Below are 23,034 nucleotides of genomic sequence, written 5' to 3' on the forward strand. Positions count from 1 at the left end.
GCACCAGCCAAACCTCCCTTTGCATTCCACAAATGTGGAGCCGCTGCAGAAAAGGCCTGTTCTCATGTTGCCACCCTCCAGACCTCTCATAGAATAGGTACGCAAAGAAGGGTCTCAGATGATGAACTGTTTATGTGGTCCAGAACGGTTCAGGGCTTTATAAGTCAAAACCAGCACTTTGAATTGGGTACAGAAACTACTTGGCAGCCAGTGCAGTTGAGCCAGGATTGGTGTAATATGCTCAAACCATCTTACTACAGTGAGAAACCTGGCTACCAAATTCTGCACCAGATGAACTTTCTGAACTGTCTTCAGAGGCAATCCCACATATAGTGTGTTGTAGTCTGATCTAGAGAGGTTAGTGAATTGGGACAAATGCTGGAGCTGGAAATTGGGTGTCCAGACTTCATTAGGACCACTGTCGGAGAAGCCAATATCACCATGATGGCAGCAACTCTGGGACTTGCAAACGATCTTATCCTCGCAATTTTACATAATTCCTACCTTCTGCCTGCTTGGCTTCATCTTGCAGTCAGCATGGAAGTAACTACAGTCAAACGTAATCCATTCCGGAAGACCATTCAACTTCCGAAACATTAAAACAACTGAGGCACGGCTTCTGATTGGTTGCAAGAGCTTCTTGAACTCAAGCGGAAGCCACGTCAGATGTTTCGGTTCCGAAAAACATTTGAAAACCGGAGCATTTACTTCCAGTTTTTCGGCATTCAGGAGCCAAAACATTTGAAAACGGAGCTGTCCCAGAACCGAGGTTTGACTGTTTTGGAAAATTTGGTTCCATAAAACAGCTGAGGCCCACACAAAGTGAGCCAAGGTCTGCTAGAAGCACAATCCTCTGAACTCAAGGGAAGGGGCCCTGAGAATCATCTAGCCCAACCCCCAGCAATACAGAAATATGTAGCTGTCCCATATGGAGATTGAACATGTATCCTTGGCATTATCAGCACCACACAACTGTCCTGTTTACTCTTTCCATAAGTAAATCAAAGATGGCGCTATGACAAGATATGGGCTCTTGCTTGCACTTTCTTTCCGCCCTGTAAATGATGGGTTGGACTTTAGACGTGACACGTTTTGGAATCACAGCTCCATAGAGAAACAGTGTGACCTGGGAATGACTCAAGATTTGAGGCAATATTCTAGCTGCACATTATATGTACATCGCGTTGGCATATAAACACACAAGGCATTCCTTAGTGTTTGTTGCCAAGTTCTATCCTAATGCCAATCTGAGAACTAGAAGCATTTACACCAAGGGTAGGAAACCTGTGCTCCTTTCAGTTTTTGTTAGATTCCAACCCCAACAGCACCAGACAACATGGCCAGGAAGGATGGGAGTTGTAGTTGAACACCAGGAGGGTACCACATTGGCCACCCCTGGGTTACATGCTCCCCGCCCTTGATTTACACTATCACTGCTATGGAATGAAGTCATCCTGAATCAGATTCGACACAGTTCCTGGTGGCTTACCACCAGAAGTTCATTTAAGAACTGCACAATGACCTTTCTGATGTTAAGCGTCCTTGTTTCACTGTTCCAAGTAAAGCCCATGTCTTTTGCAGATACAGGTACATAGCCTGTGTTCCCCAGTGCCTAACACTTCCTCCTAACACAGTCTCACCTCCACAGCAATCTCTATTTAGCTACCCTTCCATGCTTACTCTGTTTGCAGTTGGCAATCTAAGCAGGTTTTTCCTAGTAATGCACGGAGTACTATTGTTTCCCTAAGCAAATTCACTAATAAACTGTAGGTGTTCAGTTAACTATGATAGATTCTATGCAAGTTTAACAACACTGTCCTTTTGTTCCTTATGGTTGCAATCCAGTCCAGTATCAACCAGAGCCAAATTATTCTCCGCAACCCACAGAATCTAGCAAAGTATTCGCCATCTACAAAATATAGTTTCGCTGCTGGCAGCTCAACTCTCCAGTTACCAAGCTTGTATGGATATACAGTACTGTAAATCAAATATTGAATCCTTCCTGGATAGGATTAGGATTGCCATGTTTGTCACTGCCGAAAGATCTGTAGCTTGTGTGTTGCCTATGGCATTTCTGCTGTCTGAAGCAGGGGGCCGAATGGTGCCTTTCCAACACACCATGGCCGATATTTTAAAGTCTGGTTGCACCATTCAGACACCAATTCCTTCCTTCATCCATCCGACAGATAAGATTCTTTCCACTTCCTGTACCACCTCAGGCAGGTCACTTCACCCTGTTGGAAGGAAAAGCTGGCTCTGATATTTTTAAACAACTGCACGACAGGAAGAAATCCAACAAGGAACCTAAAGTGCAATTATATAAATTACTTGGAAGAAGTTTATTCCATGTAAACAGATTCAGATTTTCTTGGTACAGATTTTTATTTTAAAAAAGAATTTCCCCATTTTGACTTTTAACACAGGTCCACATTTTTTATCTGTGCTGTTTTAGTGTGTATCAACTTATAATATGTTGTCTACCAACTGTTCACTCCTTTGTCTCATCACATATCTGCCTGTGAGCCTCTAGGGCTGGAAACCTGCTGTTTTCTGTCCAACACCATTGTTTCTGTCTGGGCTGACCAGGCACACCAAAGCAGCTGTGAATGAAATCAGCAAGCAGCACTGCTTTATTTAGATTTTCATCCCTTTATCACATCAGATTTAAAACAAGGAGAGACAAAAGTGCCTGAGGCCTTGAAGAAAAGGGGCCATTTGAGTTGAATGATTACACATTAAGAGGGGATCAAAAGTGGAAAGAAGTTGCATACATACATGAGACAGAAATGTTTTAAATAAGACGGACCCGTTCAAGCACATAGCACTATGAATGACACATCTCATGAGAGGGAGGGAGATTGGGGGGTAGGGTGGGGGGAGAGATTGAACTCCAAAGGCTATGGCCTAGCTTCTTGCCACCCAATCTACTTGCTGTTTTCTTTTCAGTTCACTTGTAAATTGGGTTGGCTGGAGGTGACTCCCTGACCCCACTGGACCCCATTTGGAGTCAGCAAAGCTATGAAGAAGAATGAAGCAAACTTGTCCCAGGGGCATAAACATAGGCTGGACTCTGAACATAGGCTGGACATTGTTAAAGGCTTCAAGATCTACAAAAGAGGCGCTGGATTAACAAGAAAGCAGCTCGTATGCTTCCATTCTCTCAGCAGGTGAACACAAATTTAAGCTTCCAAATCTTTGAAAATATACAGGATAAACTCCACACATTTTGGGGCCGCTGGGAGAAAATCAAAATGGCACTCTACCTCCTATTTGTTGAAAGGGAAACACAATCCACTGAGATTTTTTCTCATGAAAGCCACACAGAAGTCCAGCTCAATACCACAACTCTTGTAATCCCAAATCTTCTGCCTACGAACATTATTGGACACCCTTATATCTTGAATTTTCACTCAAATAATTTTGAACAAGGTGTTTCTTCGGCTTTAGCTCTTTGAATAACTTTGTTCAGGGCTGGTGGGAAGCCTATATAAATTATCCCACAAAAAAATAAAAACCGGGCCAAACATGTGCAGTGAGATTCTGGCACAAACAGTCTTCAAAGCCAGACAGCCCTCCTTCAACACCTTTGCGTTTGTGTACACATCCCAGCCCAAAACTAAAACAACCCCCACCAAAAAGCTTGCAAAAATAAATAAGCAGCACACAACTAATACGAAGGCAGCGTAAAAGCACACTTATAAATATAACACAGAGCAACAAGTTTGGATAAGTCTTGTTCCAATGGAATCTGACCATCAGCACCAAGGGCAGCAAGAAGGCTCCAAAGGTGGAATAACGGAAAACGGAGTTTACGTCACAGCCTGTGAAACTTCTGCTTGGCTTCCAATGCCAGGAAGTGGCAAGGTACAATGAAAGCAGAAATTAGGGGAGTTAGAGATGGAGCTTAGTAATGTACAGCACCCTTGTGATAAGCAAGACTTCCCCCAGTGAACTCCCAGAAGCAGAGATACAGCCATACATGCTGCCTCAACATTATTATCACTACCCTTTATTAATGAACACCCACCAGGAAGTTCTCCTGTGCAGACTTCATGGCTGCTAACAGGAGCTGCACAAAAAAGATCCTGATTATTTTAGTTAGGAAAGCTTCCCAGTGGACTACAACCCATGGGTCAGGTCTTTCTTCCATGGGGCATCTGCCTCGTGGCAAGATTCCTTTGCTAGAGGCACACAGAGGGAACAGGAGGGGGTGCGTGGTGGTGGCTGAAGTAGGGGAGGAGGGAAAGAAGAGCGAGGAGGAACAGGGGCTCAGGCAAGTGTAGCAAGGGATCACCTCCCAACTCCCAAAGCAAACAATATCCAGGCACACCTTAAAGCTACAAGTAATACTAATTAAGCAACTCCTCTTTCCCCACCAACCCCCTTGTTAATAAACCAATCACGTTTCCAATGTCAGTTAAAGCCATTATATTATTCAGATAGTTGATTCAGCTCCTCATGGTGCAGTATTTGGAGGGGGGGGAGAGTGAGGCAGGCCAGAGGAAGACAATCATCCTAAAACCACCAGACTTTGAGGACTACAATCCTGAAAGGAAGTTTTTCTGAGCATGGCCAAAAGGCTGGGAGCTGATGTGCATCCTGTCCTCAATGTAAAGGGGAACTGTGTATATTGATTATAATGTAGGGACATCCTGGAAGTTAAATAACCAAGGAGACCTGGTTCAGACACAGTGACTCCAACAGCATCCTGTAGGAAGCAAGCCACCATATGGGGTGTGTGTGTCTATGATCCACCTTTTGCAAGCCAAGCTAGAGACTCTGCATTAATCCAGAATCAACTTCTTCTTTTTTTTTTAAAAAAAGGACAATATGGGACCTATGTAATGGATGTAGCTCCAAAAGCGGTTATTCTACCTTTCCTTGACCTCTGTTCTCAAAAGGACTTACGCCTTCTGTTTAATTGTTTTTCACCTCTACTGCCATCTGCCATCAGTATCAATATGGAAGGAGCTGGTGAAAGGGTGCAGAGAGCTGTACAGACCTCCTCCAATGTAGCTTCATTGTTTTAAACTAAGCTACAGCTCCTTCTAGTGGACATTTCATTAAAAGAATCAGCTCATGCCCTTTTAAAAATATGGATAGATAGGACTTGTAGTTCTGCATCCTGCCCCACAAATGAAGTACGGATGCCTCTGTGGCACCAAGTTATCTGAAGTCCCTTTTAATTAGCCATGCTTTGATTTTCTCTTATTGACTTTGATGGTTCTCAGGTTGTTAAAATTCACCTAATTCCAACCAATCAAGAAAGGAAGCTGCTTAAGACCTCACTGCTGATGGGAAGCCTCATTGTGGCCCCTGCTGATTTCTGCTCTTGGCCTGCAGAGATTTAAAACCCCATGCCAGTACAAAGGCTGCTCTGGCTAGAAAAGATGTGATGGCCTGAGAAGGAAGCTTCACCTCATTCCCACCTTCCAGTATATCCTTTTTCTAAGCTTCTCCCCAAAAATTTCTAGTCTGGAGAAGGAATTTAATGTAGTGTTATGGCAATCATTCAGTTTGTTGGACAGAATGACCCCTCTCTTCTACCCCCCCCCCCCCCGCATGCTGTTCTGAGGATTCTCCTGACCCCTCAGAGCAAAATTCAGGGGGTGTGGAGGAGGGAATGGGAAGCCCTGTTGTGCTGGCAATGTCCTTACACAGGTTTCCACAGCAGAACTAGTTAGTTGAAACCCACCCTGGGGATTTTAGCCCCAGCTAGCTGTGAATTAAGGCAGGCAAATGAACGCATGGAGGAATTGTTGGGGGGGGGCAGAACAGGGCACACTGTGGCACCCCCAACATTAAGAGAGGGGTGGAGGGGGAATCTCAAAATAATTTGCCACTGAATCTAGGAATTGCATATCTAAAATGGAAACTGAACCCCCAACACTGGAGTTAAAACAAATGAATGTTTCCAATGGCCTTTAGGGACATGGTTGAGCCCATTTTGCTCATCTGAAGCAGAGTGAGCCACCAACAATGTACCTTTTGGCCGGAAAAGAAGTGGTGCTACTGACTGAACTGTATTCAGCACAGTCTACTTTTTGTCCCATCTATGGCATCTCCCACCCAGTCTGTTCCAAGGCAGAAAGGTAGCAGCACAGCCTATTCATGTATCAACTCTCAATAATCAAACCATTTTAATACAGGGTCACAAGTGATTTGGTTTCCAGTTTAACCTAGAAACAGCGAGAATGTCTCAAGAGGCAAACACTACTACCACTTGCTACTATTTGACTTCAAATTAATGCATTAAGACTAGAAGCAGCTTGAGTTCTCTCTGTCTAATGATACAGAATCTGTTGCTACACGTTCCAGCGCAATCCTGCCCTGCAAGCTAAAGATGCATAGAGAAACCATTGTTAAGAATTTGGCAACCTGCGTTTAAATAAGAAAGCAAGTTAAAGAGACCGGAAACAAAACCCACCTGACCAGGCAATGGCTGTTTTTACAGCAAGCAAATCTTGGATGATACATCAGCTGAGGAGATCACTAGTTAAGAGAAAGTGTGTGAGCCAGACACAAGGTATTACTTACCCAAAATCAAGATCTATAAGGGCACTGTGGCATCAAGACTCCATTCAACTCTCCCAACCCACTCTTTTACTAGACTGTTGACTCCCCGTGAGTACTTAATTCACAAAAGACCACTGAGATGGCCCAATTTAAAAAAGGACAACCTGTTCAGATTAAAAATTGGCCAGTAAGGGCAATGGGGTGTTACAAGTCCACTTTTAAACACACCAAGCATATTTTTTCAAGGCTGCGAGTTCAGTTCTTAAAAAGCGCTTTCAAGCTAAAACAGAAAGGCAATACTAGAGGAATGAACAAAATTATAGAGAAAATAAAGTGCTTTTAAAAAACCCAAATGGGCAAAAACATTTGAATAACTCAGCATAAAAGGCAAGTTTTTGCAGAGAGGCGTATGTGCAGGGTTTTCGCCAAGCAGAACCTGCCGCAGTATAAAGGAAATTAAGGTCACATCAAGATTCAGCATTTTAAAATGCCTTTGGCAAACCTGCCCAGAACAGAAGAGACCAGGTTAAAGGGTCAGAAATCAATCTTGATTGCTTAGTGACCAACATTCTAAGGAGGACATTAGTAAGTGGGTAGCTAAGAGGGGGAAATGCATGTCAAGTATTGACTAGGAGGAGAGAAAGGGGCTAACAGAGTGTAAAACCTGGCTGCTCCAGGGTAGATCTTCCTAGGAAGATAATTAGCACTTGGAAGGGTAGGAGGCACAGGAGATAGATGGAACATCTCTGCCAAGTTATTTGCACAAAGAGATAGATAAAAACAGTACATATGACACAGAAGGTGTATTGAGTGGGACAATCCAACTTAGCTGCTCCAGGCCACCTCCCATGAAGATTACTGTAGAGCTGAGACCAAGCCGGATTACTCATTGTTCACCCTTCCACATCACAGCTTGCACCATAATGGCAGCAGGGAACCAGTCCCCACGTGTCAAGAGAAGAAAAGGGGGGTGGGGTCACAACGCGGCAGGAGATTCAGCTGCTGCCTCATCACCCTCTTCAGAGTCCCAGACTTCAGACTGCAGGTAGTTGGCAAAGAGGGCCTTGGCGCGGTGAAGGATCTTATTCAGGTTGTGACGACGGACCAAGCGGTCAAAATGCATGGCCAGCTCATTGTAGTCCATGTTGTTCTTGATGATATGGTCTCGGTGCTCCAGGAGGATGGCGAGGCACAGGAAGAGCACAAAGGGGTTGCCTCTGCCAAACTCCTGTGGGGGTGGCAGGCTGACTGCAGCAACAGGAGAAGGAGCAGCAGTTCCACGGGAGGGAGAGGAAGGGGTGTGAACCACTGAGTCCCCCTTCTCCTCATCTGACTGGCTTTCCTCATTGCCGTTGGTTGAGGAGGAGGCTGAGTCCCGAGAGGGTGGAGTCAAGGCCCGAAGGGATGGAGCAGAAAAAGACTTGGCCACGTTAGTTGTCTGGATCAATGGATCCTGCTCATTGCTACAGTCCTCGTCCTCTTCTACGGAGCGCTGAAATCTGGGCGATGGGTCATCCTCTGAGCTGTCCTCATTATGAGTGCTGTAATACTTGAACTCCCCAAAGCTAGACTGTTTCACTAGTGTCTTTTCATCAGAAACTGCCCCTTGGCAGGGTTGGTCCCCAGCTGCCTCAAAAGTGCAAGCTGGACGCAACATGTGTCTCCTTCGAACAGGCTGGCTGCTGTCTCCGGGCCTGGCCGGCGGGCCCACCAACTCCACTTCCTTCTCAGGAGGGTCGGGAGGAAAGGAGCTCCAGGTGACCTCCAGCATACGCAAGGCATCCTCAAAGGCAAACTCACGCTTGAGTTCCAGCAGCAGCCAGCGATAGCAGAAGAAGAGGTCATCGGCGCCCCGGGAGAGGAGGTAGGAGTAGAACTCTGGGTCTGAATGGCGGAGGAGAAGCTTGAGGTGGGAGAACTTCACCGACATGACTTCACCATCCACCTGGAAATTGCCCTCCAGGCGTTTCATGATGCCACAGAAGCAGATGAAGGCATGAGCTTCGTTGTCCATGACAGCCAGAATGGGGGAGGCGATGTCACTCATGCCCTGGCAATAGGAGATTTGTGGGTGGGTGACGGCATAGGTGGTCAAGAGGTCGTGCAGGGCTGTCAAGTGGGGGTTGTCATCTGAGCCTGCGTAGTAGGGATGGGTGCGATCTGTTCGCAGAACGTCCTTCAGCACGTTGCTGCGAATAAAGTCCAGGTCCTCGGGGCTGGCGCGAGCTTCCCATTCCCCCTTCAGCTGCTCATACTCCCGAGTCTTCCGCTTCATGTAATCCATGCGCTCCTGACCCGTCAACCCATCAGGATAGACATTTAGCAAATATCGCCAAACCACCTGTGGGAAACAGGGATGACTCAACACCGGAACTGCTTTTCCCATCAATGGCAAGGATCAGTTACAGGAAGACACCCGCCCTCAGAGCAGCGGACATGCATCCATGCCAAGGTCAAGACAAATGGCCTCAGAGTGGGAGCAAAGGGAGAGAAGCCTTGCCCTGGCCCCCTTAACCACATGCTCGTCTCTCGAGGCAGAAAACTGACCTCCAGAATCCCCATCCCCACCTTGCGTAGAGAGGGCTCAACTCCACCGTGGAAAATTCGAAGACGCAGCTCTGCAGGTCTTGTCAGCTGCCCTTCATGGTTCAGGTACGTGTGGAACTCGGAGTCGCTCAGCGGGGGCTTGAAAGGTTTGACGTCCTCGCCATAGGACCAGCTGAGTGCTTGTTGGACCTTAGACAGTGTCCTGCCCACCTGCCAGTTGACAAAAGTAAAGCTGAGGTCAGAAAGTAACCTGTACACAACCATGCTCAAAAGAAAGAACTTGTAAGTTCTACAACATGAGCTCAGTAACTTAAAACACGAAGGTAAGAGAACAGGGCAACCTGTCTCACACATTGTATGTAGTTATATCTTGGCTTTAGGGTAACCTCTGGAGCTTAGGAGAGGGAGTTAATCTTCTGAGCCAAAAAAGCTGGTATGGAGACAAACTGGATATTTTGTGGTTCATGAATAGAGCTAGGCTAAAAGATCATGGAAATTAGAACTGGTTTCTCTCCTCTGCCTCTTTCCATCCAAGGAGTTAAGAAGTACTTCCTGGATATTTGTTTGTGGAACATCGCATCATGAAAGTCCAAGTCAAAAGAATCATCCTCTTACGGCTTACCTGGGAGATGATGGATTGAGTGAAGGGCAGGGCTGCTGCAGCCAGAGACCGCTTCTCCACCAGCAGCAGGTCGGTGCTGATCACATCCTTGGGGCTGATGATGTCCCAGTCTTCTAGCAGGGGGCCTAAGAGAATATGGCAATGACATGAGCCAACTCCTCAAGCCCAGGATCTGCCATTCCCTCACCACCACCCAGCATAATTTCACAGGATCAAATCTCACTGCATGTTGAGAAATGCTACAGAAAGGACACAAACAAAATAATCATGCTGTGCATACCTCACTTTAAAAAGAAAAAAGAGCATAAAGCAAAGTAGAGTTTCATGATCTGTATAAATGATGAAAACAAAGTATTAACATTTACACATTCTTGCTTATTTTACATAATTCTGCTTCTGCCGTGAAGGGTCAATTCTGATTCTGCTGGATCACATGCTTGAAAACAACAATATGTTTCAAAAAGCCCTAGAAATTTGCTTTGAAAAGAAGGATGAGTTACAGGGGACTAGATTCTACAGTAGCAAATTCTGCACTCGTGTGTTGCAAACACAAAATTCACAAAGTCTGAAACAAGGTTTGGGGGCTTTGCATGCCACCCATAAATGGGAGAGATCAAACTGCACTCTATAAAAAGGCCACAGGGAGTTCTAAAATAAACTGAGCAATATACAATAGCCAGAGTTGGAAAGGTATATGGGGGGAAAACATAGTCAATCCCCCTCTTCAGTCCTAAGATTCCACCCCCCCTCAAAGTCTCCAGTAAATATAATTCCTTTATTTACAGCAGGGATCAGGTAACATTTCTACCGATAGCAAACTTAGTTGGTCTCTAAGGTGCTACTGGAAGGAATTTTTTTTATTTTGTTTTGACTACGACAGACCAACACAGCTACCTACCTGTAACTATTTCTACAAGAGAAAACAACACTGGCAGAGAAGATGAAATAACTGAATTCCTTGGACATGTCCATAGCATAAAGAGCCAAGTGAGGACTTGGGATGGGACCAAAGGATGCAAGGGCTGGAAAAATGACTCCCTCTCTTGTTCTCTCTCTCTCTCTCTCTCTCTCTCTCTCTGTGTGTGTGTGTGTGTGTTACTTACTATCCTCTGAGGGCTTGATGTCTATCTTGAGCTGCAAGTAAGGCTTGGAGGCTCCAGCAAACGCCATGCCCAGATCCCAATCTGACATCAATGACAAGTATGATTCTTGGCCTTGCTTATCTCGGCCCAGGTAGCTGATGGCAAAATTCTTCTTCCTAAGGTGAGTAAAGACAGACATGTTCATATTCTTTCCCCGCATTTAAAACAGGAGACCTCTTTTGTTTAACAAAATCTACACGGCTGCTCTTTTGATGTTGTTTAGAAAACAACAATATGCAGTCACAGTTGCTGAATATATTTAATTCACTGCATGGTACATACATGCAGTGGGGCAAATATATGTGCCTTCATCATTCACAACTGTACAAGAAGCATGCATGCTGCATCCCACAACAAAACGAGATCTATTCCATGTAAAGTGGCTCTCAGGACAAAGCTTCCTACTATCTGTGTAGCAGACAGGCTGTCCAGCTTTACATGTGATGAAATTAGATCTGGCTTACCCAGGACGTAACAGCTAAATCCCATGCAGACTTAGCACCTTGTTGTGCTAACATCTGGGTGTTTTCTGCAAGGGACCCTATCTCACTCTCTGCATGAGGTAACTGTTTAGTTCTCACAAGCAAAGAGGAAGGTAGTAAAATGATTTGTTGGATAGTACCATGTGCTTTTTTAATTATGATTTTACTGTAACTCTAAGTCACTACTGAAAACAGAAGCTGTTAATAATAATGAAGGTAAAGATTGTTTGGGACGCGGGTGGCACTGTGGTCTAAACCACAGAGCCTAGGGCTTGCCGATCAGAAGGTTGGCGGTTCGAATCCCCGCGACGGTGGGAGCTCCTGTTGCTCGGTCCCTGCTCCTGCCAACCTAGCAGCTCGAAAGCACGTCAAAGTGCAAGTAGATAAATAGGGACCACTTCAGCAGGAAGGTAAACGGCGTTTCCGTGCGCTGCTCTTGTTCACTAGAAGCAGCCACATGACCCGGAAGCTCCCTCGGCCAATAAAGCGAGATGAGCGCCGCAACTCCAGAGTCGTCCGCGACTAGACCTAACAGTCAGGGGTCCCTTTACCTTTATAGACTGTTTATGTTTATTTGAAATGACAGAAGACTGGTGATCCAAAGTTTAACCACTCTCCCTCTCCTTACTTATGAGAACATCCCTTGGTATGAATGGCTCTCCTTTGAACAGGGGATCAAATCCATAGCTTTCAGAAGATTTGATGTCAGAACAGGGAAAGGAATGAAAGGCTTCCTGTTCTCATGTCACTTTTACTCATGTCCCTTCAAACCTCATTCCCCTCCTAGATATGAAAACAGAAGCTCTATCTCTCAGCTCCACCTTCACTGACCCCGTTTTCATTTAGTGGGAAAGTAGCATGGGAGCTAAAAGTCGGGACTACCCAGTTCCATATTTTCTATCCTCTTCCCAGACTCACCCATTTAGGTCAAATGCCCTGATGAGGATGTGCTGCAATACATCCAGTGAGGTGATCTGTGGATCCACAGCAAAGGTACGGAACTCAGGTTGAAAGAAGCCTTCACATTTCTGAAAGGATTACAAGAAGTAAGCAAGACCAAAGAACCAACCCTATAACTTGGAGACAGCAGAGATCCAGTGATTGAGAGGTCGGGGAAAACAAGTTCAAAATGCAATCCAACTATAATCTCTTAATTTCCCTATTGACAAAAATAAAAAGCTTGTCTCCAAATCTCCACACCATCAGCAACACACTCTGCTTTTCTACCACAATGATACTAAGTTCTAAGGGGTAGTTCTATATATATCAAACACATAAGCTTGATACTTTACAGACCAAAGAACAGCTCCTTCCCCTAGGATAACCCTAACAAGAGAGGAACAACAAAGGGTTCTATTGTTAGTGTATTAATACACAAAGGGGATCATTCACTGACCATGAACTGATGCAATTCCATTTACATCAATGGAGTTACACCAAGCTAAGTGCTTGGCAATCTCTCTCACAAAAGTAGGCCTTCTGAAGTATATTGGTCAGTGCAACTTGCTTCTTATCAACCTAGAATTTATCAAGGGGCAAATTCAGCTCTTTTACATCAGATTTACCACTGGAAAGATAGATCTCATAGACAGGTGTTTCTCAATATTTTGTAACCAGGGATACTGGGGGGCCAAACATGTGACCTGAAATTTACAAAACATTTGATCTATCACTCAGCTATTGCAGTATCTAGATAGCTACAAGGTTGGCAATAATCCTTCAACATCGCACAAAAGCAAAAGGGTCCAAAATGACTTTTGGCTACTTCCATATACAATGTCTCTTCAAGCTAACAGAAACAATGGAGTGAGAAGATCTTAATGCAGTCTGGAGTATGGTCCAGATTATATCATTTGCAGAAGGTTTACAGCCACAGAGACATAGGGCTCCCCAGTCTGATGAGTGGGGTACAAATAATAAATTTATTATTATTATTATTATTATTATTATTATTATTATTATTATTAGCAAAACAGTGGTTTCTAATTAAAAAACTGCACAACCCTAAGTATATTACTTTGATAATCCCACTGAATCAATCAACATACTTCCAAGGTGAGTTAACAAGCTTTACCAGGAAACAAGCCAGAGAACTCAGTTGAACCTATCCCCAAGCCAAAACAACACTTTTGACTAGTATAAAACCAAATACAGTGGTACTTCAGTTCTCAAGTGAAATCCGTTCCAAAAGCCCATTCGGCTTCAGAAACATTTGAAAACCGAGGCACGGCTTCCCATTGGTTGCAAGAGTTTTCTGCTTTCAGCGGAAGCCGCGCCACACATTCGGGTTCTGAAAAACGTTCAAAAAATTTATTTCCGGGTTTTGGGGTGTTTGAGAACCAAAATGTATGACGACAGAGGCGTTTGGGAACCGAGGTTCTACTGCACTAATTACATTCCTGACAGAAAAATTTGAGAGAATATTTGCCCAAAATGTAATCTAAATATCAATTACTGTCAAAGTAACAGTGCTAGAAACCTGACAAGAGAAGCAGGTGCAACTACTGCAAACTGGACAATCTGAGTATAAAATATGTGTGTTTTATAGATCAGTGTGTTATAGATTATCTGTATGTGAAGAAGTGTTGTATCACACGAAAGCTCATAACTAAAACTACGGTACTCAGTTGGTCTCTAAGGTGCTACATTATAATTTTTAAACTCTTTGGGAAGGATTCTTTTAAAGACTTTCTTAGATCATATAACTTTTTTGAAGACTTGATTCTTTTAAAGGAGTTTTTAGATTTTTAAGAAGAGTCTTTTTAACTACCTTCTAAAATAATTGTTTTAATTTATTTCGACTACGGCAGACCAACACGGCTACCTGCTTGGATATAGATTAGTACAACCATTAGGGACAGAATCGTAGAGTAGGGAGAAACCCAAGCGTTATCAAGTTGTCCTTATTTTAGGAAGTGTGTAACTGAAGGCATTCTTCTTGTGAAGAAGAAATCATCTCCAAACCTGTAAGAGGTTGTGTATAGTGAATCAACAATTGTGAACTCATTCTCTTTCTTCTTCTACGAAATGAAATACAGTTCCTTTACAACATTATTTTATACTCAGATTGTCTGCAGCTACGATTAAATTTAGTAAAGTTTCTTAGAGTAATAAAGCACTAAGAAGTGTGAATTCCCACTGCACGCTGAGAGCAAGTTAATCTCTCTCCACATCTAGGTTCCTAAACTGCAACTAATAACTGTGTAAAAGTGTCAATACACCACTTGTTATTTGTATCCACATCCTTGCACCAAGGAGGCCACTCACAATTTGACAGCAATGAGAGGTACATCAAGTTGAAAGAAAGCGGCTCTAACCCTTTGAGAACTAGAAGCATGGCTACTATAAACAACTGTTTGGTGTGATGTCTGCACTGAAGCAATGACTTGTGCAAAACAGTGTAATGCCATGGTCCAGCATGGCCAATGGCCATGGGTGGTGGGGGTCGTAGTTCAGCAGCATACCTGAAAGACCGCTTTCTTCCCTACAGACCCTCCCAGGCGTTAAGATCGGCAGAGGGGAGTCTTTGGGTAGTTCCACTGCCCTCAGAGGTTCAGCAGGTAGGTGGCCCAGGAGTTTTTTCTCTGTGGCAATTCCCTCCCCAAATAGGTGCACCTGGCACCCTCATTTTGCAGTTTTCGTGAAATGCTGAAGGCACACATATATATTTAGGAACCACACTATGCTCTGTCTTGCACTCTGCTTTTGCCATTCCATCTTTAAATCTCCGCAACCCACCCTAGGACCAAGTGGCTGAGAGGGCAAGCGAGAAACCTGATTGTAAACCAAAACCCAGCAGTCGGAGGGCCGTAGGTTTACCACGCTGCTCTAACCGCTACGTGGCACTGCCTGCCGTATCCCTCCTGAAACAAAGGGCGGCTCCTTTCAGGTCTCCGTCCCACAAACCGCTTCAATACGAAACACGGTCGCGCCACACACCGCCTCCCCCCCCCCCCCGCCGCAGAGTCCCCTCAGGCCGCTCACCTTGACCCGCACGCGGACCACTTCGTGCTCCTCCTCCTCTGGCGCCCCGGCCCCGCCCCCTCCAGGCGCCCCCGCCGCCGCCGCCGCCGCCATCCCGGCGGCCCCTCCACCTTCTTGTGTGTGTTGCGCGTCTTGTGTGTGAGGGCGGGGGGAGGAGGCGCCTCGCGCCGGGGCCGTTGCAGCCCCCTCCCCCTCCACGTCACGCGCCCTGGGGGGGGAGGAGGGGGGAACAGGGCCCCGCGCAGTCAGCCGCCTCGCTTCGCCAGGACTCCCGCGTAAGGCAGGCGGGAGGCAGGCGGACGGAGAGGCGCCGCTTCCATCACGTGACCTCCTCCCCGCGCCGGCTACTTCCGCCCCCTCGCCGCGTCCGGCGCTGACGTCACCGCCCCGGCCTTAAAGGCGCAGAGCGCAAAGCTGCTGCCGGCTCAAGTTCTTTATTTAAGCGCGTATGCGCGAGGAAGGAGGCGGCTTAACTCCTTCGCCTCTGCGGGTTTTTGCGCGCGTTTCCCGCTCTTTCTGTGCTTTAACCGCCCGAGGAACTGAAATGCTCAAGGGTGGCGAGAGAGGGGTTAAAAGAGGAAGCGGCTCCCGCGGACGGAACAAAAGGCGGGGGGGGGGAAATGAGAGGACCAACCAATCAAGAAAGGGGCCGTGACGAGCAACATCCGGGTCAAACGGAAACTAGTGAAGGGCAATATCCTTGTGTGAAGGGGAACAACATCCGGGTCGAACAGGGACGCGTGTCCGAGCCATAAATACAAAAAATTATGAGAGCTGCCTACGTAGGGCCCCTCACTCCGGCTTCTGTGTGCGGAAGCATCTTGCGCCACGGGGCTGGCCAAGCACGGGGCGGGGCGGGCGTGCAGTTTCTGTTCATTGAAGCCAATGGGAAAGGGGGCCGTGCCGGTGACGTCACAATAGCGCGCTTGGGATAACGGACGGGCCTTTATTGCACCAGGATTGGTCTGTGATCATAGAATCTTAAAGAGTTGGAAGGGACCCCGAGGGTCATTTAGTCCAACCCCCTGCAAGGAATATCAGCTAAAGCATCCATGACAGGTGGCCATCCAATCTCTGCTTAAAAACCTCCAAGGAAGGAGAGTCTACAACCTTCGGAGGATGTAACAACTCAATTGTTGATGTATTCATTTATGAAAATTATGTATCATAAAGATACATCACAGCGATTTACAACAACGTAAAAACAAGCAATGAATGAATAAAAAATTAGGATATATTAAATAAGAGCATTAATGGAATTAAATCTCTCTATTTCTCTATTCTAATCTGTTATGCAAGATAACATCATGACAAGCAGAGACCATGAGTGCATCTGCTTTCCACTGGGAGGCTTTCAGCAGCTGGGACTCAGAGATGGCTCTTATCATGAGCTAGTGGGGCATCTGCAGGTCAGGTGCCAACACTCCTGAGCCTTGCAAAGGGAGTAGGCAGACAAATGATAAGTGCTCTTGGCAAGCATAGCTACTATGTCACTTGAAAACAAGCAATACTTCATTCTATATTTTTAATACCCCTACCATGGTTCAGGGGGTTGGACTGGAAGGACAGATCCTGAAGTTGAGGCTCCAGTACTTTGGCCACCTCATGAGAAGACTCCCTAGAAAAGACCCTGATGATGGGAAAGATGGAGGGCACAAGGAGAAGGGGATGACAGAGGACGAGATGGTTGGACAGTGTTCTCGAAGCGACTAGCATGAGTTTGGCCAAACTGCAGGAGGCAGTGGAAGATAGGTGTGCCTGGCGTGCTCTGGTCCATGGGGTCACGACTGAACAACAACAACCATGGTTCACAAAGGTTCATGTACTGCACAAGTGTGCATGTGCTATTTACATCGGCCTTTCCCCACCTCATGCCTTCCACAATGCCAATCTTCTCTCACCACTGGCCATGCTGGCTTTTAAAGCAGGGTGTGTTGCTTTTGGAAAACTCAAGTAAGTTTAATGAACTGCTTTATTTCACAATAGATCTGGATATACTTATTGTAGAAACGCTCCAACTCAAACCATATTCATTAGCATTAACACTCTGGATAGGGAGTTAAGAGGGGATGGAGGAACACACATGCACATACTACTTATCAAAGGCATCCCAAAAGAGAAACAGAAAGAGTGTTTCACCAGAGACTGTTACAAAATGTAGATGGAACATAGGTGATAAAATGCAGCTCTAAGATATGCAGGTAATTGCCTCTCTGCCAAATCTATTTCACAAAGTTACTGTGAGGATAATAGCAATTAAACCTGCACTCATAACTCTTCCTCTGCTTTAAAGTAAGTGGAGAAAAGTTACAAGTTAACCCTCAGATTGATCAAAGCAAGAATTTAAGTAACGGAACTAGAAAAAGAGCTTCATTACATTTTTCAGTTGGTTTCACCTCCTAACCATTTAAGGCATGGATGGCGAACCTTTTAAAGACCGAGTGTGCAAACTGAAACCCGCAACCCACTTATTTACTGTAAAGTGCCAACATGGCCAACCCCAACCTCTCTCACCACCAAAGGAACACAAGCGAACAGCAGGGAACCTGCACAAGCAACGCTGACATCAAACCCAACATATATTAAGTAAAAATAGAAACACCGTCACCCACCCCCACCCATCTTCCCCCATCCACCTCTTTCCCCCTTTTCTTTTACAAATGAAACTGATCTGTAAAAATGTTACATGGGAAAAAATACGAGAGAGAGACATTGCACATACTTTTGTAAATCAAGAAAATCTTTAATAAAAATACATTAAAAAATAAAATAAATAAAGTGCCAACACGGCAATTTAATCTGTATATCTCATTTTTTGTGTTTCACGTTTCTTCTTTATGACTGCTGTTGTAATAAATAATCCTTCATAAAAGTTATTGCATTACATTCTTCATTAAATTATCTTTCCATTGATACATAATTTTATGGTATAACTCAGTGCTTTTTTCTAAAAAAAATGTTTAGGAATACTCTCATTTTGACTCAAGAAAATCACCACTGGGGGAAAAATAAATACAGTTCAAATTGGGAAAAAGAAATACAATTCAAATTGGGGGAAATAAATACAGTGGTACCTCATTTTTCGAACAGATTAGTTCTCTAACTACTTGAAACTGAACACTTCAAACCCTGAAATGAGTGGTCCAGTTTTGGTACTTTTTTCGGAAGCTGAGGAGTGCCTGGCTGCCTTCAGCTTCCGGACTGCCTCCACCTTCCCCAACCCCAGCAACTATTCATCCTGGCTGCCTTCATGGGGTTGGAGGGGATCTGATGCGGAGGTGGGGGCTCCTTTAAATTTCTCCCTTGAGGGGAGTGCAGCCACGAACCCCTCAACGGAAAGTGTGACGGAGCCTGCACCTCCCCAGCTGAGCAGCCCCCATCCAGCTCCTGTTCCCATGCAAGCAGCAACGCTGCCCTGCGGAAAAGCCATATCCCCCACTCCTACTTGCCTGCACGCAGGAGTGGAGGCGGGGGTCTCTCAGAAGTGGAGTGGGGGGCAGCGACATCCCTTGCCTGCTCGCTTGCTGCCTCGGCCCAGCCTCCCCTCACTCAGCGCCGGTGCTGCAAGGCTGCATTCAAAATAAAAACTGAAACTTTCCAGAAAACCACAAAGCCAACAAACTTGCAACTTGTGAAAACGCAGCCACACAACAAATTGAAAAAAGCAAACCAACCGCAAATGAATCAAAATCACAAGCAAACATAAAACAACACTGACCCTAACCCAGCCCTCCTCTCCTCTTCACTCTTCCCCCACCCCGGCATGGAAGCTCCGGCCCTGCTGAGGCGACGGCACGTGTGCCCACAGAGAGGGCTCTGAATGCCCTCTCTGGCCCGTGTGCCATAGTTCCGCCACCACTGGCCTAGACTGTAAGTCCAAGAACATTCTGGAAATGTCAGAAAACACAGCTTCGTTTTGTATATATGTATTTGCATTTCCCACAAGAAATGCAGTCCCGTATATGTGCATTTGTCCACAGTGCACCGTTCTCATATCCTGGAGGACTGAAATTTGTCTTCAAAGACCTCCTCCACAGGGGCGTAGCAAGGAGGGGGCATTGGGGGGCGGAGCGCCCCATGTTCCACCCTGGAGGGGGGTGACACTTTGCACCACCCCCACGACTCCCAAGCCGCCACCCGGCCCCACTTCCGTGCAGCTGCTGCTCACGCGCTGCAGCCTTATAAGTTGCCGTGCGAGCAGCAGCCGCATGGACAGGATGCCGTAGACTTTCATGCGGCGGCTGCTCGTGCCCAGCAGCCCAGACTGCGATCCATAGCGTGCATGAGTCTTGATGTCACAACGCTACGGAGCAGCATCCTGCCCCCCAGGGGTGCCCCCGCGTTTGCCACTCCGGGTGGCAAAGCGGCTCCATAGGCCACTGCTCCTCCACCGTCGTGTTCTCATAAGCAGGAGGGGGTGTGAGGGGCTCCAGGCGTTCCGCCCATTCTTCAACTCCTTTGAGTTCATGGTTATCAGAGACAAATTGCTACCTGGACCGTAGATCTGCGTCCAAGTGCCTGGTGCCACCAAGACACTGAATGCCTCGGCCACAGTCTCTCCGTGGGCAGGAGGCTCAATGACCACACTGCACAGAGGGGGCTCCACTGGAGTTGTTCCTGGACGGGATGTGATGGTCCAAAAGGTTGGTCCCAATAAGTAGCCAGCAGTCACCACCTCCTCATATGCTGGTGCCCCATAGGCCTCATTGTCTATGCTGGTAAAAGAGAGGGGAAGTAGTGAAAAACACTAATCCTCATAATAGCTCCATATTTCCACAAAGGAGGATTATCTGTGCTATCAACAAACAAGGCATAATAACTACCATATTCAAGCAATTGGATCATCAAATTATCTGGCCCCCACAATCACAGGCTTCATCTGCACCATGCATTTAAAACACTATGATGCCAGATGTGTGTGGTAATAATAATAAAATTAGTGTGATTATTAAACAGTGAGGGCTTTCCCCAAAAGAATTATGGGAACTGTAACTTGCCAAAAGAGCTCTTAGGGGACTCCTATTCCTTTCACCAGAGCAACAGTTTCCAAAGTTCACTGTGGAGGAGTGACTATTAAACCTACTGTATAATTTGATGGACTTTTAGGGTGCTTCCAGATAGAATCCTACCCCAAAATAGGAACCAACACCTATTGGCAAATTCAAGCTGCACAATTGTAGTCGATTGGTAGGTCTTGCGCAACAACCTTCTTCTCCAAAAGATTGGACTTTCGGCGATAAGTGAAGCGATGGGATAATGCCGTGCTTTTTTTCTTTAAAAATGTTTAGGGGTGCCCTCATTTTGACTCAAGAAAATCACCATTTTATAGTTCAAATCGGGGGAAATAAATACAGTAAATGGACAAAAGTACAAAGTTTCACAAAAGGTTTAGGGGTATGCGTACCCCTGCGTCCCCCCAGAGAAAAAGCACTGGGATAATGCATTGGAAAGTGTGGTACATATGCCATCTAATGTCTGTGCAAATATTGTCAGTATCATTTAACTCAGTTGATGGGGATCCCTTCACTCTTACCCCTGGCTTTCTTGGAGTTGGTTCAGATGCAATGCCAACCCATGGTTTACATTGCTTTTAACAACCAGCCACAAGCAGTTTTGTTAATATGATCCTGCAGTCCTCCACTGGGAATATTTCACATAATGCATGAATTGATTCAATGACCCAGGAGGAGGTGGTAACTAAGTCAATGGAGAATGGATCAATTACAAGCTATTTGCCACTACAGTTAAATAGAATCTCCAGCCATTGTAGCTAAACAGCTGAGAGGTAACATGGTGTGTGCATATAAATAATAAATTTAGATTTATTATTATTATTATTATTATTATTATTTAATTGTGTGTGTTTTGCAGTGTTCAGGAAATGGTTGGTTGACAGTGTGAAGGACAGTGTTTGCAGGTGACAGGGAGCAGACAGGATTGCTTCAGTCTTCTCACACAGTGGAAACTGTGCTTAAAAACAGATTAAGTGATATATGGACAGTTGCATCCCAAAATAGGTGATACAGGAAACCTTAACCCATTGAAACTAATGTTCTACCTGCGATCCCTTAGGAGATGTTTGTTCATGCTGAACAATAACTTCTTATTATAGGAAAAGGGAAGAGCATATATTCCCCCCAAGCCCCCCCAAAACTGGCTATGGGAGGATCAGGAGAACCTCCAGAAAAGCACACTGCGGAGGAGAGTTTCCTGGCTCCCACTCAGTGAAGAATTCGAACTCAGGCTGCAGTGTCTCCCAAAATCTTTAATGCTCAGATCAGTGTGATACATGGGCAAAATGCCATTAAAAGGCACAGCAGGTGCTACGCATAGCCAAGCAAGCAAAGACATTGATCCAGGAATGACACATACCCCAGCTTAGGAGCGAACTCTTCTTAAGCCCCTCCCCCAATACATATGAGGGGTCCAGGGACCCCCCTCAAGTTGATGGGCATTGCCATTTAAATGGCTCCAGTTACAGGTGGGTAGCCATGTTGGTCTGCCATAGTCAAAACAAAATAAAATAATTTTTTTTCCAGTAGCACCTTAGAGACCAACTAAGTTTAAATGGTGTGTGGTGTGTCATGTGATTATGTAGGGCAGGGCTTAGCGCCCCCCATGGAGCAACCCTATTATTAGGGAGTGGGGCCGGTACTAATTTCTCACCCATGCGCAATGATCCTATGTTGAAAACCAACACATTTGTATCCACTGTATTAATGCGCCAAGGGACTTTTTTATGTGTCATTATGACTGACAGGTGGTGGAAGGGGCGAGCCAGAGTCTAGTGAGTGAGACTGTCCCTGGCTGTAATACTGGTTTTAGCCCTCTAATTGGTCAGAGCTGAAATTGTAATTTACAACCCCAAAAAATGATACAACAAATTGTCACTTGTTATCTCCACAGTTGGCAATTTTAAATGTTGCTTGTAGATATGTAGATAGATAGAATCAAAACAAAAATAACAACCCAATAACAGAGCATAGCCAACAATAGTCAGGCTATCCCTGTCCAGATAGGGGCGTAGCCAGATAGGGGCACCAGCCAAAGCTGATGGAAGGCACTCTGGGTCTCTCTCTCAACAGAGCTCATCATGCAGGGCGACCAAGGCAGTTTCTGTGCCAAAAGCAGGCCTAAACCCTGATTGAAATGCATCCATAAAATCAGCTTCCTCCAAGAGCACCTGGATCTGTTCTGTAACCACTCGCTCCAGAATCTCGCTTCAGAATTTAGAAAAACCAATATTGGGAAGATTTTAACACAGGTAAGACCTATAAGTGAGAAGGGTAGGGGGATCCAGGGGGAAAGAAAGCTGTGCATGTGATAAAGAGGAAAGAGGAGAGGGAGAAGACAACATAGTTCCTTTTAATTTCATGTTAGCTCAGGTTGACTTGTTGACCAAAAATGCATTGCACTGCATTTGTGATAGCTTCTTGGGGGCTATAAAAAAGCTCCTTCGCTAATGGGCAGAACTTCCTTTTATTTATAATGTGGCTTCCATGAATAACAAACCCTCTTGAGCTTAAAAGTGGTGGCATTTGGCATATGAAGCTAGGAAGAGGCGTTATTATTATTATTATTATTATTATATTTTAATAATACACCACCCTTTTCCCTGATGGGAATCAAGGCAAGTAACAAGCATTCTGGGAGCCACTTCAAATTGGTGAAGTTAGAAAAGAATGAAGGCACAAAAAGAGAAATAACTATTAAACAAGAAAAGGTCTGGAAACCACTAGGA

At 45.4% G+C, this 23,034-nt stretch overlaps 1 protein-coding gene across 1 annotated transcript; it reads right to left on the bottom strand.

Moving 5' to 3' along the window:
- Positions 1 to 7,300: 7,300 nt before the first annotated feature.
- Positions 7,301 to 15,386, bottom strand: TBC1D25 (TBC1 domain family member 25). Its single transcript, XM_033174097.1, has 6 exons — positions 15,294 to 15,386; positions 12,228 to 12,337; positions 10,789 to 10,943; positions 9,686 to 9,810; positions 9,085 to 9,273; positions 7,301 to 8,857 (listed from the first exon to the last, which is right to left on the bottom strand). Exons 1-6 carry the CDS (start codon positions 15,384 to 15,386, stop codon positions 7,493 to 7,495), a joined length of 2,037 nt encoding a protein of 678 aa, XP_033029988.1. The 3' UTR covers positions 7,301 to 7,492.
- Between the last annotated feature and the right edge of the window lie 7,648 nt (positions 15,387 to 23,034).

This window comes from Lacerta agilis, chromosome 16, assembly GCF_009819535.1.
Source record: "Lacerta agilis isolate rLacAgi1 chromosome 16, rLacAgi1.pri, whole genome shotgun sequence".
Classification (NCBI taxonomy): Eukaryota; Metazoa; Chordata; class Lepidosauria; order Squamata; family Lacertidae; genus Lacerta; species Lacerta agilis.

Bases quoted from the DNA above. Each gene is read 5' to 3' on its own strand.
- TBC1D25 (XM_033174097.1), bottom strand. From the start codon at position 15,386: ATGGCGGCGGCGGCGGCGGCGGGGGCGCCTGGAGGGGGCGGGGCCGGG. The intron at 12,338-15,293 runs GTGAGCGGCCTG...TAATCCTTTCAG, and splicing joins TGGTCCGCGTGCGGGTCAAG to AAATGTGAAGGCTTCTTTCA. The intron at 8,858-9,084 runs GTGGGGATGGGG...TGTTTCCCACAG, and splicing joins TTGAGCCCTCTCTACGCAAG to GTGGTTTGGCGATATTTGCT.